The following is a 20,009-nucleotide window of genomic DNA, read 5'->3' as shown; positions in this document are numbered from 1 at the left end:
GATTTAAATGAGTGCATAGAGGGTTTAGGGAGAAATGTCAATGTAGTGGTACTGGGAGATCGGTGCTAGGGTAGGAGACAAACCAATAGACATAGTGGTTGGGAAGTGTGGAGTTCCAGGAAAAAATTGTAGTGGAGAGATGATGGTGGAGATGCATCTAGAGAGTTGATGATAGCACAGTGTTTAGGAGAAAAGTCAGACATAAGTACATCTATACACTTTCAGTATCCAATTTGCGATTCCATCTGGTCCATGCAATTTCCTGACATCTAGGTTTTTTTTTATCTGGTCTCATATTTCTTTTTGTGTTACCTTTATTTCTTTCACCATAGTGATCTTTCTTGTTGTTCATCTTCCCAAGATTGTGAGCTCTCAATTGTAACAACAGATCTAAAATGTCTGATCATAACTTCTGCCATCTCTGTGTCATCTATATATTCTTTATCTTCTGAACACAATTTCACTATTTCATGTTTATCCTTTAGTTTTTCATTTATATATATGTAAAAGAGTTTAGGTTGGTCCTTACATTTGTCTATAATATCTTTTTCATAATTTCTTTTTTCTTTCCTGGGTATATTCACATATTCGTTACTAAGTTTTATATATGTTTGCCATTTGGATTTTCTTTTTTTATCTTTTTTTTCCAGGCTTTGTCTCTCCTGTCTCTAGCCTTACTACACCTTTTGTTAAACCAACACTCTATGTAAACCTCTTTTTGTTTCTTTTTTGGTACATATTTGTTAATTCCTACCTTGTACTTTTCTTTGAATATGTTCCATTTGTCTTCCGTCTTTGTTTCCTCTTTAGAGAATTTATCCCAGTCTGTGTTTTGGAAAAATTTTCATAGTTTAACAAAATCTGTTTTGTTGTACATTAATCTTCTTTCTCTGTGTCTGTCACTCCTATCTACATTGTTCTGTTCTTTTAATTCAAACTATTACTATATGGTCACTCTCCAATTGGTGTTTTATATTCCCATTTTGTTCACAATATCTGGTTCAGAAGTTAATACAGGGTGGGGCACGGAAACTTCCCGATTTGAGAATGAAATAAAAACCTGTTCACACTTCACAATTCTTTATTCTTCTTTTATGCCTTTCACACAACATGGGAGATTTACTTTTACGCTGTTTTAAAGACAATATCTTTTAAATGTCCACCTCCATTGTCAATACACTGATTCAGACAATTTTGGAAGCTTTGGTCTACTCTCTCCAGCATGTTGAGCGGTATCTCGGCTATTTCAGTTCGGATGGCGTTCTGTAGGTCTTCCAGGGTCTCTGGACGGTCGTTATAAACCAGGGATTTGAGATATCCCCACAGGAAATAATCACAGGAGGCTAAATCAGGTGAGCGCGCAGGCCAGTTTAAGTCTCCTCTCAGGGAAATCAGTCGGTCGGGAAAAGCTTCTCTCAGGAATCCCATTGAAATGCGTGCAGTGTGTGCTGTGGCCCCATCTTGCTGGAACCACACATTGTCATTATCCAGGTCCATATTAATGAGAGCAGGCATAAAAAACTCCCTGAGCATTGTCACATAGCATTCTGAAGTCACTGTTACGGCAACACCGTTTTCTTGGAAAAAGTAAGGGCCAATCCCTACTCTTGACACTGCACACCATACCGTGACACGATCCAAATGAAGGGGCCTCTCATGAAGTTCTCTGGGATTTGTTTCACACCAGTATCTCATTCTGCTTGTTCACACAGCCACTAAGGTGAAAATGTGCCTCATCTGAGAAGAACACAAGTGCACCGTTGGGTAAGGTGTCGAGCAGCTGCTCACATGTTTGCCGGGTTACATAATCATGTTCCGTCAGTTGTTGGGACCAAAACCATTTTGTATGGGTGAAGATGGAGTTCATCATGGAGAATTCGACGAAGAGAATGTGTTGACATGCCAAGAGCAGCTGAATGTTTCCGAGCGGAAAGCCTGGGTGACCGCAGCATAGACTGGCGGACCCGTTCCACATTCTCAGGTGTTCTAACGGTCTTTGTTGGTCCTCTTCTTCTTCTGGAAACATTCCCCGTTTCTCTGAAGGCTTCCACCCACAATGAAATTGATTTGTGATCAGGAACACGGCCTCGAGGAGGAATTCCAAAGTGATGTCTGAAGGCACGCTGCACTGTGATGACAGAACAGCCGTTAGAGAAATACGCCTCGACAGCAAAAGCGCGATCCTCCCTCGACCACTGCATATTTCCAACTGACTCGGGTGTGAACACAAACCTCCCAGCTAGCCCCTCCCCACTTTACCACAACTAGTGTTGCCATAAACAGACACATTTCAAATCGGGAAGTTTCCATGCCCCACCCTGTATTAAAGCTAGTTTTGATGGTTCCTCATTGTTTCTATATCTAGTATTTTCCTTAACCCATTGTGTTAGGATGTAATTGATGGTCCTATCCAGTAGAATGTTGCTCCAAAGTTCATCTCCCCCTTTAACTATCATTTCTTCCCAGATTATGTCTTTTGCATTAAAATCCCCCATGAATACTATATTTCCACCCTCTTTCAGTAACTCGTTGAGCACAATCATTATGTCTTCCAATAATTTGGAATATTCGCTGTCTGATCACACATGTGGTTTTGGTGGCACATACACTGCTACAAATTTTCTGCTTTTCATCTTTTTGTTAGCAATTTTGATCATAATTAATTCTACATTGCCTTTGCCTTCAATAATCTTTGTCACATTTAGACCCATTTTGGGCAATATCATGACACCTCCCTGCTTTTCTGTTCTATTTTTCACCCAGTGGTTGTATAGACCATGTCCCACTATGCGTGTTGATAGAAGTCCTTTCAATTTTGTCTCTACTATGCCCATGATATCAGGTTTTTCTGTTTCTAGATAGTCATTTAGTTCATTGATTCCAGAGATGCCATCAATATTTGTGTATGCCACTTTTAGTTTCTTCTTTTCTTTTTTTGGTTTAAGTTTCCTTTTTTTTTTTTTTTTGAAAGATAGCTGCAGTGGGAAATGCTAAGAAAATGACCGTGATGAGTGAGGAAAATGGAGGAGAAATAAGGAAGGATGAAGTGAAGGCAGCAGTTAAGATGATGAAAGCAGGTAAGGCACCTGGTATAGATGGATGCCATGCAGAATGTCTTAAAAAAGGAGATATAGTGATGGTGGACTGGCTGATGAGGTTATTTAATGTTTGTTAGAGAGAGGGTAGAGTGCTGGAGGACTGGAGGAGTGCTTGTACAGTTCCCCTTTACAAGGGAAAGGGGGACAAGTGTGAATGTAGTAGTTTCAGAGGGATTAGCTTGTTAAGTGTAGTTGGGAAGGCTTATGGGAGGATCTTGATTGAGAGGATTAGGAGAGGAACAGAGGGAGTAATTGGTGAGGAACAGTGTGGGTTTAGGACAGGTAGAGGTTGTGTAGATCAGATCTTTGTGGTAAGACAGATATGTGAGAAAGCTATAGGAAAGGGGAAGGATGTTTTCTGGGCCTTTATGGATCTGGAAAAGGCTTATGACAGGGTAGATAGAAAGGCACTGTGGGAGGTTATGCGGATATACGGGATAGGAGGAAAGCTTCTCGGAGCTGTCAAGAGTTTTTATGAGAGTAGTAGAGCTTGTGTCAGGATTAGAAATGGAGAGAGTGAGTGGTTTGAGGTAAAGGTGGGACTTCGTCAGGGATGCGTTATGTCACCCTGGCTGTTCAACTTATACATGGATGGGGTGGTGCGAGAGGTGAATGCAAGGGTAGTGGGTCAGGGATTGGAGATGGTTAAGGAAAATGGAGAAAAGTGGGAGGTGAGCCAGCTGTTGTTTGAGGACAACACTGCGCTTGTGGCAGGATCGGAGGAGGGATTGAGGAAGTTGGTGACAGAGTTTGGGAGAGTGTGTGATAGAAGAAAGCTGAAGATAAATGTGGGTAAAAGTAAGGTGATGAGATGTACAAGGGGTGAAAGTGGCAGTAATCTGGAAGTGAGCATTAAGGGAGAGCAACAGGAGGAAGTGGATGTTTTTAGATACTTGGGTGCAAATGTGGCAGGAAAAGGTGGAGGTAGAATGTAGATTGAGAGAAGCGAGTAAATGCCTTGGTGGATTAAAAAGTGTAATGAGGAATAGACATTTGGGAATGGATGCTAAGAAGGAGTGATTGTGCCAACAGCACTGTATGGGGCAGAAACATGGAACATAAGAGAGGAAGAGAGAAGGAACTTGAATGTGTTTGAGATGAAGTGTCTGAGAAGTATGATGGGGGTTACTAGGCTTGATAGAGTGAGAAATGAGGAGGAGAACAGGGGTGGAAAGGGAGCTGGGAGATAGGGTTGATGAAAGAGTATTAGGATGGTTTGGACACATGGAAAGAATGAGTGAAGAAAGACTAGTAAAGGAGGTATGGAAGGCAGATGTGGAGGGAGTGAACATGAGGGGACGTCCTAGGATGAGATAGATGGATGGGGTGAGGGGGGCTTTGGGGAATGTCTGTTGAGGAAGGACGGGAGAGGACAGAAGACGGGTGAATGGAGAATGGTTGTATATGGATTATGATGTGATGCATGAGGTGGAATGGACGGGGGAATGGGGGGTGAGGTAGTGTGTGTGAGCAAAATTTTGACGCAGCCCGAAGGGATTTCTCCCCGTCCTCTCCTTTATATGGGAGGACGGAGAGGGGGGGTCGCCGATTTAATGAAGCGCCCTTGCTGTGGATGTGCTGTGTCCTGCGACACTGCTTCTGACCCAGGGCAGTGGACAGGGTGCAGGGATGACCCGTCATCTAGGAGGTGCTAAGATGGGAGGGAGGGTGGAGGGGTGTGGAGTGTTTTCGGGGATGGAATGGGTGGGAATGATTTTATGCCTTGTCCTTTTTGGCTACCTCCCTGGTAAGGGGGAAAAAGCCTTGGTATATGTATGTATGTATGTATTTTTTCAGTGTGAAGTCCAGCACTCTAATTTTTTTTTTTTTTTTTTTCCGTCTCTGTTCTCTTCTCATTTCTACCATTGGCTTCAATTCTGAGCGCTTTGTCTTTCTCTTTTTCTTCACTCGTTTCCTTTTGTACATACAAGCCCACCGGCTTCGCCTGGGGGCTTGGCCTTCGGCAAAGCTCGCTTCGCTCGCGGGGCGCTTCGCGCCCTGGGCTTCGCCCACTTTTTGGACAACAACATCTTTACAATCCCTTTGCTTCTTTGATGATGGAGGCGAAGACGACCCATTTTCCTCGGCGATTTTGTCGTCTCGGGTAACTTCTTCGTCCTCTGAAGACCGTTTTCTCTTCGGTGATCTGCTGTCTTCATCGTCGCTTTGCCGCTTTATCGTCTCTTTGATTTCAAACAACGCTTGGTTGCTGTCGTCGATTCTCTTCTTCAAATAAGCAAACATCTCTTTAACACTTTCCGGAGATGTGGCTTCTTTGTCCTCTCCTTTACTTACAGCTTCTTCCTCTTCAACATCATCGCGCATGACCCAATCTGGCATTATCATTTTGATGGATTCCTCTTCCGTAATATTGTGGATATCTTTTGTTTCGAGTTCGACTTCTTCTTCTTCAAAAAGAGTTTTATTCTCGACAGCGTCTCTCGATGGCTCCTCATCGACAACAACGGTCTCGTCTTCAATGAACAACTCCTTATATACCCTATTGTGAGCTGGCCTCTGTACAATACCTTCGTCCCCTTTGCGCCATCCTGTGTAATATATCAACGCATCCCAACTGGTAACTCGTGAACATGCCACATATAGTTGTCCGTGAGCAAAACATTGGACAGAATCAAGTAGTAGCCCACACCGCTCAAAAGTTTGCCCTTGACTCTTGTTAATAGTCATGGCATAACTTAGTTTGACCGGAAACTGTTTACGTTTGAAGTGAATTGGTGTGTCCTGTGATTCCAATACTATACGGGGTATTAGCACTTGTTCACCTCGGTAACTGCCTCCAAGTATCTTGCCGACTATTACATTTTTCTTCAAGTTGGTTACCATTATTCGAGTGCCATTACAAAGCCTAGGAGGACAAATATTTCGGATAATCATCAGAATGCTTCCTACTTTTACCTTCAGAGCGTGTAGGGGCAACGATGGGCTTGTCATCGCGTTGAAAACTGATGCCTGAACATCAGTTTCCTCTTCCACTGGTGTGTCAACACTATAGTAGATCCGTTCCTTTTCTTTATTGCTCTCATGTATCATCTGGTTGACACTGTCGACATCATCGTTTGTGGGTGAGACTATTGCTCTTTTTTCAAAGTAAGACATGTTCAAGTGGTTTTCCTCAAACTCATCGTAAACTTTTGACACCAACTCGTCTCGTGAGTGTGCCCGTACACCAAAATCCTTCTCAAAAAAGATGTCACCGTCTTTATGGGTGCCAATAGCTAGAAGCTGTTTCGCAAACTTTTTATTTTTAACATCACCCTTCTTAAGGCGTACATTTTCTGTCAATTCAAGCTTTGTTAGCCCCTCCCACATGTAGCTCGACTTGATGCAATAAGCGAGTTCCTCCGCCTTGCCTCCGCCTCTTATAACTGGCAGGATTTGTCGAAAATCGCCTGCGCAGACAAACGCTTTCCCTCCCATAAACTTGTCGTTCTCCATAATGTCTCGCAGAGTAATATCTAACGACGTTAACATGTTTTTATTGGCCATCACAACTTCGTCCCACACTATAAGGCAAGTTTCTTGTAGTAATCTTGCCATTTCTGTGTTTTTCTTAACACTACACGCTCTTATTTCATCATGTTCCATCAATGGTATCTTGAACATGTTGTGGGCCGTTCTTCCTCCTGAAAGAACCGTAGCTGCAATCCCAGAGGAAGCAACAGCTAAGGCAATCTTTCCTTGAGAACGAACAGTATCCAACAAAAGATTCAAAACAAACGATTTCCCGGTGCCTCCAGCAGCTTTAACAAATATACCGTTGTTGTTATAAAGATACCCCTTTTCCACTCGCTTCATAACAGTCTCATAAACATTTCGTTGCTTGTCATTTAGAAGCTTCATCTTTTCGTCGACAGTCTCCTTAAGTTGTTGCTTGTTGTAAGCTTTTTCCCTTCTGATGACATTAGATGACCGTATGCCACCTCTAGAAGCCGGCAATCCGTATTGCGTAATCGATCCTCCACCGCAATTCCACACGTGTTGTTGAATGTTGTCTAAAGCATCCAGATAGATTTCATCGTTGTACTCTGTCAATTTAGCCTTGTGTAAGTAATCGCTGGAAAAGTAGTCTTTAACTTCTTCCCATATACCGGACTGGTCCTCAAGATCTGAAAAGACTAACATACTCGCGTAAGTTTCTCGAAGTTGATTTCTGTCATTGGTGTGGTTGATGATGTCTAAAATCGTCTCTTTCCAAGTTTCTTCATCACTCAGTAACCCTAACGCTTTAACGGCTTCTCTATTTGTCCCGTACATGACTCCGTCAATAGTGCGAAGGTCTTCAAACGATTTTGGGCCCTTCTTATGTGTAAGCAGGAGCCTCAGGTAGAACAGTTCTACTGTCTTGGTGGTTACAGCGCGAATGCGTCCCAAACTATACGTACGCCCTAGGCGTTCCTCCCAAATAGCCTTTTGTGCATCATAAACGTAATGAAAGGGCAATTGGCTGTAATACAATGTCGCTGCAAACTCATCTTTCTTGCATAATTTAAAAAAGGCGGTTAACTGAGTGTCTTTTTGTACCTTAGAAGTGAGCTCTTTCTCTGACACTTTTTCACTATAGAACACCGAATTTTCACCCTCTAAGTGTATATCCAACGGAAATACCGGAGGAGAAGACTTATGGATATCAAATTTGAATATTTTCCACGTTGCCTCATTGGCGTTGATGTAACGTGCTTCTTGGAAGTTCTTGACTTCGTTCACATCATTTTCTCCCGAAGTTTTTGTAAACAGTATTCGATCAGAACCTTTATTGACATACTTGGTCACATAAGCGATTGCTTTAATCGAGTTGGAGCATTCTACGTTGATATGCGCGTCGTATTTCACGCAGAGGAAGGGGTTATAAGGAACAACCCATGAATTGTCTATAGTTTTGATCCCGTCTTTCAATTTTAACTGAAAAGAGTGTCCCCCTTCTCCAATCGAACGTCTAATATACTCCGGGTAACCGTTGTTTCCAAACAATAGGTCATTTCTGCATGTTTTAGGGAATCCTTTAGCACACTGGCCGGGTTTTGAGCTCTTTCCGTGGCAACACACCTGAGACTCATCATAGCCTTTGCAAGGACCATGTATCATACAACGTGTTACTGTCTCGTACAGCCTAGGCTCCTTCTCTTTATCAGGTATCTCCGCTCTTATTACCTGTGAAACTGTGTCTGCAGTTACACGAACCGCCATCCAAAGTAATATATGGGCATGAGGTAAACCACGTTTCTGCCATTCAACGCTGTAAAGATACGCCTTAACAGGCCCAAAGGCATTTTTTCGAGTCAAATCATCGATCAGACTATCCAATTTCAACTTGAAGACCCTACTCACAATATCTGGGCGGTCGTACGGCTGTGTTCCCGGCCCGTTGAATTTATCTAACACTTCCGTGAGATCTGGCCATTTTGGGTTCATAGTAAACGTAATGAAATAGTCGGGAGAACCATAAGCTGTCACATATGCTAAAGCATCCTGCTGGCGCTGCTTCATATACCTTGGACCTCCTACAAATGTTGGAGGAAGCACAATCCTTTGCCCTGTGTTGTTTTTATCGCTTACTCGTAAAAGATCTATCCTCTCTTTACGTATGTTGGTGTGGTTGTGTTCTAAAAATAGCAACCTACTTGTCTCGATTTTCACATAGTTATCGATGACAAACTGTTGAAAAAGCCGTCGTCCTCTTAAAATGTAATTGAAAACCCCTTCTCTTTCCATATAAAGCGCCGAATAGTACATCAACGCTGAAAGCCTCTTACTGCTTTCTTTCTTTTCCATTTTAAAACTGTAGCCTCTGTCTCCATTAGGTAACAACAATGGATATTGGAAGATATCGTAAAAGAAATTGGTCGAATGCATCATTCTAAGAGCAAACTTTGATTCGGGGAGAGGAGATGCGATTGTAACTCTTAAAGTATCCTTTTCTGGCCCCAGATTGACTATAGCCCCAACCTGACAGGAAGCTGTTGGTAGATGGTAGACGCCTTTGTGCTCTTTTGTTGTAACCTTTTCTGCAGTTTGCAAACTTATTGTCATGTCTGGTATCGTCTTCCTCTTTTCAATGTAAGTCTGAATCAACTTCTTTGCTGTTTTTATCTCTTCTAACATACCCTTCAGGGAGACGTTGTTGTTTGTCAAGTAATCGTAAAGTTGCTCGATAATGTTTTCGTTCCTTAACAACTCAGCAGTTTCCCGCCGTCTTCGTTTAACGGTTTCATCACACACCTCTTTTCCCTTGTGTCTATTACCGGTGTAGCGTTCAAATCTATCACATCGTAACTTTATCTGCTGTTCTTTATCATGGTAAAAGTACAAATCGAGAAAATTCTCCGAAGACTTCCAAAACGGCCTATCCGGTTTGTCATTTTGTTGCTCTGCTAACAAACTTGGCTTCATTAGGCCCAATCCGAGTTGGCTATAGAAGCTAAGAAGTTATCCCTCTTCATGAACTTCACCTGCTGCATTATAGCTTCCTTACGTTTTTTCTCCTCTGCTCTCTTAACTTTGTCTGCTTGAATATCCTCTTTTGTTCGTTTTCTACGTCTCAGTGGGTTACTTTTTGTTGCTGCTCTCATTTCTGCTTTAGTTTCCTTCAGGGTTAGCTTTATCTCCTCCAGTGTGTTATCTGCATCTAACGGAAGTGGCTCTGGTGTCACGACATCAGTTGATAAGCTTGAGGTCACTGGGCCAGTTATGACATCTGTAGAATTTTTCCACTTCAACCGTAGAAGAGCTACTGTCTTTTTCTTTCACTTCACTTACAGGCTTTGGGTTTTGTTGGCATGCTCTTTTTATGGCATACTTTTTTGTTTTGTCTAGCCTCCTTTGAGATTGAAAAGTTCTCTGCAAATAGTGTTTCTGGTACTCTGTGTGATCAGATTTACCTCCATGCTTAGTGAAACTTTTATAACCGGCAAAATAGTGTTTTTCGAACCCCTCTGTTCTCTCTTTAGGTATTTCACCAACGTAAACCTCCAAGGAATCTAAAACCCCATCACTATAATCGTAATGTTTATCTTCACTTAACTTCTTATTGAACGTCCAAAGCTTTCGTTGAAACACTTTTATCATTTCTTTTACATTTGAGACCTTAGTTTGTTGATATAGGTGTGGGAACTTGGACATGTGTTCATTTTTCATCATTTGGTTCAGTTTCTTATTGGTGTTTAACTGTCCTTTAGTGAACTTTTTTTTCTCTCGTAATCCACCCCCAGAAGTGACGGTTCCTCTGCATCTTTAACTTTGACGAATCTTTACCCATCTTCCTGCGCAATATTTAACACAACCAACATAGTAAAACGGTTCAAACCTTGCACACCCGAGAAACGTGGATAAACCCTTACACCCAACCGGGCCCGAGCGTGTGACCGTTTTGCCACGTTCCGAGATAGGGGAGCATTATTTTCTTTTTATATAGATATGGGTCTGCAGTTCAAAAAAAAAAAAAAAAAAAAAAATCTGAAAAACAGCTGAATTTTTTACATGAAATAGTAAATCTTTGAAGGAATAAAGAATATACAGTAGAAAAAATTCTATAACGTAATACTTTTTACATAAAAGAAATAGGAAAATACCTGTAATAACAACATTTAATTATGGTTTGATAAAGAAATTAGGAATGCTCTAAGAAACGAAAGTAAAACAAAAGTTAAGGATTTACTTAAACTAATCACATTGTTTGTAAAAATAGAATGGCTTCTGCCAAGTCCTCCTTCATTGAAGCCCTCAAATCAGTTTTGATTATCTTTAGAGCAGAGAACAGTGTTTCAACACTAACTTGGGTGGGCGGCATTGTTCTTAAAGTTCTTGCTACATCATGGATAATCTCTGGATAAAGTGAGATTGCTTCCTCTACAGTAAGTTTCGATGATCGGTCATACTGTCCATTTCTTTTAAGGAGGAAAGCTTCTAGGACCTGTCAAGAGTCTTTATGAGAGTAGTAGAGCTTGTGTCAGGATTGGAAATGGAGAGAGAGAGTGGTTCAAGGTAAAGGTGGGACTTCGTCAAGGATGCGTTATGTCGCCCTGGCTGTTCAACTTATACATGGATGGGGTAGTGCGAGAGGTAAATGCAAGGGTAATGGGTCAGGGATTGGAGATGGTTAAAGAAAATAGAGAAAAGTGGGAGGTGAGCCAGCTGTTGTTTGCGGACGACACTGCGCTTGTGGCAGGATCGGAGGAGGGATTGAGGAAGTTGGTGACAGAGTTTGGGAGAGTGTGTGATAGAAGAGAGCTGAAGATAAATGTGGGTAAAAGTAAGGTGATGAGATGTACAAGGGGTGAAAGTGGCAGTAGTCTGGAAGTGAGCATTAAGGGAGAGCGACTGGAGAAAGTGGATAGTTTTACATACTTGGGTGCAAATGTGGCAGGAAAAGGTGGAGGTAGAATGTAGATTGAGAGAAGCGAGTAAATGCCTTGGTGGTTTAAAAAGTGTAATGAGGAATAGACATTTGGGAATGGATGCTAAGAGGAGACTATGAAGGAGTGATTGTGCCAACAGCACTGTATGGGGCAGAGACATGGGACATAAGATAGGAAGAGAGAAGGAGTTTAAATGTGTTTGAGATGAGGTCTCTGAGAAGTATGATAGGGGTTACTAGGCTGGATAGAGTGAGAAATGAGGAGGAGAACAGGGGTGGAAATGGGGTTGGGAGATAGGGTTGATGAAAGAGTATTAGGATGGTTTGGACACATGGAAAGAATGAGTGAAGAAAGACTAGTAAAAGAGGTATGGATGGCAGATGTGGAGGGAGTGAACATGAAGGGACATCCTAGGATGAGGTGGATGGATGGGGTGAAGGGGGCTTTGGGGAAGAGGGGAATGTCTGTTGAGGAAGGACGGGAGAGGACAGAAGACGGGTGAATGGAGAATGGTTGTATATAGATGATGATGTGATTGCATGAGGTGGAATGGGCGGGGGGATCGAGGGTGAGGTAGTATGTGTGAGCAAATTTTGACGCAGCCCGAAGGGATTTCTCCCCGTCTTCTCCTTTATGCAGAGGGGATTCGCCGATTTAATGAAGTGGCCTTGCTGTGGATGTGCTGTGTCTTGCGACACTGCTTATGACCCAGGGCAGTGGACAAGGTGCAGGGATGACCCGTCATCCAGGAGGTGCTAAGATGAGAGGGAAAGTGGAGTGTATTCAGGGATGGAATGGGTGGGAATGATTTTATGCCTTGTCCTTTTTGGTTACCTCCCTTGTAAGGGGGAAAAAGCATTGGTATATATATGTAAGAACATCTTGCCGAAATTTTTTTCACTGCGGTCAAGACAAACCCATAAGAGAAAACTCTCCTAACGCTGACGACCTATGCATGACCAAGGATATGAGCAAGGCCTCTACTGGTTCTAGAGATGAAAGTCCACAGTCTTTCATCACACTGGAACCCTATTCCGCTAAACCACAGCGGAAAAATAAAAATAAAGAAAAGTCTTTCCCCCCTCTAACTAATCCACGAGGACAATTGGAAGTTTTGCCTGGGATTTTTGAGTCCCATTATAATAAATATTTAACTTTATCCATGCCCAATGACAACCCCATTGACTCTCTAGACATTTTTAATGTCCATAGAGAAATTATCCAATGTATTGGCAGGGAACCCAAAATCATCCCCCAAAGTAGTGGATCACTTCTGATAGAGGTTAACTCTCCAGAAGAGAGCTCAAAATTGCAGAACATTGGAAAAGTTGCTGGGCATGAGGCAGATTGTACCCCTCACAAGACACTCAACCAGTGTAGAGGAGTTGTCTACTCCAAGGAACTGCTGAGGTTTTCTGAAGAAAAGCTCTTAACAGCACGTTTCAAGTGTTCGCTGGATGAAACAAAAAGAAAATGGCATTCTTGTAGGCCAACCTCTAATAATCTTAACATTTGACCTGCTTAATCGTCCATCATCAATATCTGCTGATTGGTATAAACTGAAGGTTAGACCATATATATATATATATATTTATATATATATATATATATATATATATATATATATATATATATATATATATATTTTTTTTTTGTTTTTTTTTTTGTTTGTTTTTTTGTCCCCCGCCGGGCCCAGCCTCTCCTACGCTGAAGAGCAGGCCGGGACACCGAATGGGGGTGAGAAGGCCATAAAAGCTCGACTCGATTATTATTCGCATTTTGATATGGATGCTCAACCATTTGGGGCTGACCCTAGCATCATAGGGCCTCCCATCGAGTGCCTCCATAAACATAAATATAAAAAACTTACTGCAATAACCGGATATAATAAAAAGCAAAGATACCCCCTCGCAGGGAGGGGGTAAACGGGAGATTAAAAAGAGCCAACGGGCTGATAGTAGAAGAAAGATGACAGGGTAAAAGTAGTAGGAGCTATATACAGAACGGAGTGGATAGAAAAACAAGAGAGAAGGTACAGGTACCTCACGAAAGTCCTGGCCAGTAACCACGAGGAGGCACGGGCGCCATCTACCCTCAGGTCGGATGATGTCCCCCGCCGGTGGTCCGGCGCAAGGTTCTCCAAATGGAGACTCCGCCGCGGACCACACTCATAGCGAGGAACTTTATTTGACCTTCGGTTATACCTAACGCCGGGAGTGTGTTAGCAGATTCTCGCGCCACACAGCCACGGCAGTTGAATGTGGCGGTGGACACGAATACTCTACCAACAACCCCTGGGCCATCGGCTTCGGCTAACCCGATCTTCCTCGCGGCCTCCCACTTAAGGGGATCAGAGTCATAATAACGCCGTTTCAGGTTGTGTGCAGCGCTTAAAGAGGTGAACTCAACGTCTGCGGTTATCTGGGCGTCGATGGTATGAACGATATTTCCTTGTTTGACCACCAGGTCATGCTTCCTCAGCCCTGCAGGTACTCTGAGGTGGGGCTCGACAAGTACTTTGTCAATATCATGGCGCTCAGACAGCAGAGTAACAAGGCGATCAACCACGAAATCGTGACGAGCAATCCTGGCTCCATAGCCGGCGGGGCAGACCTGCAACACATGCCCAAGCGTCTCCGGTCTAACACACCCCTTGTCACACCGCACACACCCCTTGGCGTCGGCCCCCTGTCGAGCCGCCCCGCGTGAGCACCTCACCTAGGTGGGTAAGGCATTCACGCGGAGCTTCATAGCATCTATATACATGCTGCCGGGTAGCGCCATAGTCCCGTCGGACACCCAGAAGTGCACCTTAGGCTCGAGTTCCGCCTCCCTCAGGCCAGCCCCATCGACAGACTCGTGAAGTCGGTTGGTCCAGAAAGCGATAGCCTCTTTCTTGCTCCGGACCAAAGTTCCCTGATAGTTGACACTACCAGGGAACTTTTCCCGGTGCTGGGTGAAGAAACGAGTCTTCACCAAGGCCTCGATAACCGGGTCCTCCGACAGCTCGAGCCTGCCGAAGCGGCTGCCCCTTAGGAGCGGGACTGCCATCCTAAGACACATTCCCAGTCCTCCGGCAGACACTGGCGCGTAAAAGTACCCGAGCGTTACGTCGCTAGGTAGGCGTAACCAGGTCCGCACAGTCTTCCTTAGGATTCGATCCCACATCTCGAGTTGGGTCAGGGTTACCTTTCCCAAAACGAGACGGTGAAGGAGTCCAGGAAGAAGGTTGACTCTCAGCACATACATTTTCTGCTGTGGCTTGAGGGCGGCCTTGGATAAGTATTCAAGGGGCTCGTCGAGGATAGTGGCACTGTTCTTCACAACACCCCTAGCCCCGACTGGGACCCCCAGATACTTATATGTGGCCCCAATATCCATAGCGTTGTTGGACGTACCGCCGACAAAGATGGTAGGTCGGTTGTCAACGACCGACCTTTTCCTCTTCCCATCAACAAGTAGCACCAGGGAGGCGCACTTGGACGGGTTGAGGGAGAGGCCAGCCGCCAGCAAGGCGCCTTCGACCCTCTTGAGCTGGGAATTGAGCCCAGCTGGTGTTCGCGCGACGATAATGAGGTCGTCAGCGAAAGCGAGGTGGGAGAGGCGCTGATGCCCGATAGTCACCCCGAGCTCAGGGTCAAGCTCGGAGAGCACCTCATCCATCACTGCGTTAAAACACAGCGGTGAAAGAGGGTCTCCTTGCTTAACACCTGCTCCCGACATGACCTCGGTGCCCAGTAGATCCAGCTTCACTTCGGCAAGTGAAGACTAGATATACCTGGCAAAAAGATCCGGGACTCCCAGTCATTTCACGGCCCTCACTACCGTCTCGCGAGACACCGTGTTGAAAGCCTTGCGTACGTCTAAGAACGCCATGGATAGAGGGGTGTGCCCTTCCCTCGCTTCGGAAATGAGCCCCGAGACCAAGCAGACGTTCGTCAGGCAGCCGTCTACTGGCCGAAAGGCCACCTGACGCTCACTGATAGGCAGAGAGCACATTCTCGAAGCGAGGATTTTGTGCAAGGTTCGCACAACCAAGGAGGCCACGGCGATGGGCCGAAAGTCTCCCGGGTTGCTCGATCCTTGCACCTTGGGCACCAGAGTCACACGCGCCGATCTTGCGTGACGCGGCATGTGGCCGGCCGCGATCCAGAGATTGTATATGGCCGACAGGAGATTTGGGTCGATCTGGGATAAGGAACCCTTCTTAACCCCGTCAGGACCCGGGGCGGATTTCTTGGTCTTCTTGATGGTAGTGAAGACCATGTCAGCTGAAATGGGGGAAATAATTCCTGGTATCTTCGGGCCGACTGGCGTTACCTGCCTAGCATCAGGCTTGCTGGCCTGCTCGAAGATGGGGGCCCAGAACGCAAGGGAGTCCTGAGTGGGAGGGATTGTCGGCTGCTTTTTCAATTCTCCGGAGAGAATAGATCTAGCAGCCTGTCTCCTGTCAGACTTATACAATCTCTGAATCCGCCGGTACTCCTGTTTTTTTTTTTTGGCACTTCTTCGAGAGAGGGTCTTCTGCTTCCTGGGTCGGGGTCGGGATGAAGATCTTCTGTCCCGTCCGTGCGACGCAGCGTGCAATGCCCCAAAGAAGGCTGCTGCGTGCTCCTCGAGAAACCCATTGGCTTCTTCCCCTCTCTCTAGAGCTGCCAAGGCAGCCCAGAGGCCAGTAACTGGGAGCTGCGAATCCTCCTTCACCTTAGACAGGTTGGCCCTAGCTGAGGCTAGTAACGCTGTCAGAAGGTCGGAATCGCTAGTTACCCCCTCCTCCTGTTCCTCTTCCCCAGCTGTTCCAGGAAGAGTCGGGGAGGGGGGGGGGCGAGGTTGGCGTGCCGGACGAGGTCGGGTCAGCGTTGACCAGGCGCTGAACTGCCGCCTTATATTCCGGCTTCCTCCTCAGGCCCTTGATCGCGTCAAGGGTCCTTGAGGGGACGACTCCCACCAACCTTTGGTTGATGTTCCTCACCGCCCCCTCACGCAGGATTATCGAGGCCTCCTCCTGCGCTAATAGGTGAGACTCCTCAGCGTCCCACCTTGCCTTGACCTTATTGGTGGCAGCGGCCAAGGCAGCCCCTTCGAACGAGGCAGGGTGTGCACGCTTGCGGTGCAACCCTACCCCATTTTTAGTCGTAAAGAGGCGACCACACTCCGGGCAGGGGTGTTGGTCACCTCCCTTAGGCAAGTCCATTCCCGATCTTCTTGGGAGATTAAAATTTAAAATCTGGAGGTCTCGATGGGAGGACCCTCCGCTTGGGGTCAGAAGTGGTGGCTCGTGAAGAGGCCTGGTCACCAATACACGGAGAATATTGCGATTTGCACTTCTAACGGAATGCCACCTACCGAAATAGCACAGCAGTTCTGCGCGGGGTTAACCAGAATGCAGTTCCACTGTGCTACTCGTTTATGCCAATGCCCAAGCTCACTGGGGTTGATCCGTGCGCTCAGTTCCGTGCCCACCGGATTTGGAACGCTTTACGTTGTGTTGTTGTCAACCGCAACAATACCTCGCTCAGTGTCGTTTGCCTACTTGGGGGCTATCTGGGTTGGGCAATCCAGACAATACCTTCCAAGCGTTTCCCGGGAGTGCCACTAGGAGGCCACACTGATACTATAGCCGAAGGGTTACCACTGCCAAATGTTTGGTCATATATTCACCACATGTCGCAAGAAATTAGCAGGGACACCACCGATTTGTGTCAATAGCAGTGAAAGTGAACATGGAGAATGCACGAACAAATCGAAATGTCTTAATTGTCATGAAGAGCACCCAGCTTCCTCTAGATCTTGTGAAAAATATATACTAGAAAAACAAATCCTAAATATAAAGGTCAGAGAACATATTAGCTACTCTGAAGCAAGAAGAAAAGTGATTGATTCATTAAAACTTAATACTAAGACATACTCAGAAGCCCTTGGCAACAAATTACAGCCTACAGGCCACCTCACCACTAAGACACAGTCTAATACAGATAAAATGGAGACCGATCAGTCACACCAGATAAAGTACAAACAATCAACCAACTGATCAGTTGACCAACTAACTCGCAATAAGCGAACACAGAGTTCAGACTCTTTGGATTGCCCAAGTGGCAAAATTCAGAATAGAGATTCTACAACAGCTGTATCCAAAATGCCATCAAACAACTCTTCCCATATTGGGGCCATGGGGGGCCCTACACCATCACCCAAGGGCCCAGATAGTGGCCCTCTTCCCACCCCTGAGAGGGGAGTGGGAAACCTTTCCCTCAACCTAGAAGGATCAACAAGAGATCCTTCTATACCTATAGAGAAAGTGCCAGTCCTTCCCCCTGTACCTGTAGGGCCACAGGGAAGTTCTGCCACCTCTGGTAGACCTAAAGAAGGTCCTACTAAAATTAAACCTGGAGTTCAATCATCTAAACCACCAAAGCTTCCAATTAAAGCTGAGGTCCATTCAATCCCACAATCTAAGACCAAGAAGTCGGGTAACAACACCACCCGACATTCCCTGAACCATAAATAAATTCACTCTGCTCCAATGGAATTGTCAGGGACTAAGAGCCAAGTATGAGGAATTGAAACTGCTAATCCATGACCAGCAACCTAATATTATTTCCTTACAAGAAATAATGTTAGACTCATTCACCCCATGCCCTAAAGACTTCACAGCATACCGTACTACATATGATCCAGATATTGGTATCCATGGGGGAAGCATGTTGTATATCCGTAAAGATATACCTCATGTTCCCATCCCTCTTCAGTCTCGATTGCAAGCTGTCACGATACAAGCTGGCTTGAATCGCAGATATACAGTCTGCTCCCTATATCTACCACCAAATACTAATATAACCAAAGATAATCTGTTGAATCTTATTCAACAGTTACCTCAGCCATTCGTTATTATGGGTGACTTTAATGCTCATCACCCATTATGGGGTGATGTTACCTCAAATCAGAAAGGAAATCTAATTTCATCTATTTTGGAGCAGGAGGACATTACTGTTTTAAATACTGGTGAACCTACTCATCATCACATTCAGACTGGCTCTACATCATGTATAGATTTATCAATCTGCAGCTCAAATTGTGCTTTGGACTTTGAAAGGAAAGTCCTTGATGACTTACAAAGCAGTGATCACTATCCCACTGTATTGTATACAGAGGAAGGTGCTCCTACAGATGGTATTCCTCGCTGGTGCACTGAAAAAGCCGACTGGGACAAGTTTGAAGAATTGAGTACTGTCCAGAACAGTATTGACAGTTTTTCTTCAGTAGAAGCTGCACTGGAGTGCTTAAATGACACACTACACTGCTGGCATTAATTCCATCCCAAAGTCATCTGGAAAGTTTAGGAGACACCCTGTACCATGGTGGTCTGATACCATACAAAATCTACATAGAGCAACACGAAGAGCTTTGACTAGATTACATCGCCATAGAAATTATGAGAATTTAGTTGCTTATCGTAAAAGCAGGGCATTACTTCGACGTACCATCAAAGAAGCAAAGCATCAGTCTTGGGCTAAATTTGTATCATCATTCAACTATAGAACACCGGCATCGATCGTTTGGAAAAACTTGAGAAAAATATCGGGGAAATACATCATTACCCCTCCACCCGTTTTAAAATTAGATGGCTTTTTTACCCCTCCACCTGTTTTAAAATTAGATGGCTTTTTGGTCTTCAATCCTAAAGATGTCAGTAATGCCTAAGCAAATCATTTTGCTAATATATCTAAACCAGACAACAGCTCTCCTGGATATCAGTACTGAATGAGAGAACAACAACGTAATCTTGACTTCACTGCTTCTCATGAAGAATCCTATAACCTCCCTTTCACTGAAAAGGAATATGATTCAGCTTTGAACTCCTGCAGTGATACTTCTCCAGGTCCTGATGACATTACATATGCCATGTTGAAACATATATCTCCTGTAACTAAAGGTTTTATTCTTGCACTTCTTAATAGGATGTGGTTTGAACATTCGTTTCCCAGTGTTTGGGAAATTGGTATTATTTTACCTTTTCTTAAGCCTAATAAAGATGGTTCAATTCCATCAAATTACCGTCCTATTGCCCTCACATGCTGCATGTGCAACATTTTTTAAAAAATGGTCAATGCACGACTAGTCTGGTATCTTGAACGAAACCACATCATATCTGATATTTAATGTGGTTTCCATCACATGCACTCCACTGCTGATGCCTTACTTCGACTAGAATCTTCTATTTGTAAAGCCTTTGTCTCTAAGCAACATCATATCAGTGTTTTCTTTGACTTAGAGAAAGCATATGATACCACATGGAAGCATGGTATTCTTAAGGCTGTACATGCTATTTGCATTCGAGGAGAAATGGCCTTTTTCATCAAGAATTTTTTAGCAAATCGTGTTTTTAGAGTGAGAGTTGGGAACGTCATATCTGAAATAAGGCAACAGGAAGGTGCACCTCAGGGGTGTGTTCTCAGTGTCACTCTCTTTAGTTTAGCTATAAATGGGGTGACATCTGTGATTCCTTCTGATATACTTGCCACCCTTTTTGTAGATGACC

General features: G+C 44.4%; 1 protein-coding gene across 1 annotated transcript; it reads right to left on the bottom strand.

Moving 5' to 3' along the window:
* Nucleotides 1-1,678: 1,678 nt before the first annotated feature.
* LOC143041250 (uncharacterized) lies at nt 1,679-9,506 on the bottom strand. The gene is made up of 2 exons (XM_076213086.1): nt 5,112-9,506; nt 1,679-2,128 (listed from the first exon to the last, which is right to left on the bottom strand). Exons 1-2 carry the CDS (start codon nt 9,504-9,506, stop codon nt 1,679-1,681), a joined length of 4,845 nt encoding a protein of 1,614 aa, XP_076069201.1.
* Between the last annotated feature and the right edge of the window lie 10,503 nt (nt 9,507-20,009).

Source organism: Oratosquilla oratoria, chromosome 30 (assembly GCF_046742065.1).
Source record: "Oratosquilla oratoria isolate Oo_2021 chromosome 30, ASM4674206v1, whole genome shotgun sequence".
Taxonomy (NCBI): Eukaryota; Metazoa; Arthropoda; class Malacostraca; order Stomatopoda; family Squillidae; genus Oratosquilla; species Oratosquilla oratoria.
This window is presented reverse-complemented; position numbering and strand designations above follow the sequence as displayed.

Coding starts and splice junctions, on each gene's coding strand:
- LOC143041250 (XM_076213086.1), bottom strand. CDS start 9,506: ATGAAGCCAAGTTTGTTAGCAGAGCAACAAAATGACAAACCGGATAGG. Junction 2,129..5,111: donor AAGATGTTGTTGTCCAAAAA/GTGGGCGAAGCC, acceptor CTGTCATCACAG/TGCAGCGTGCCTTCAGACAT.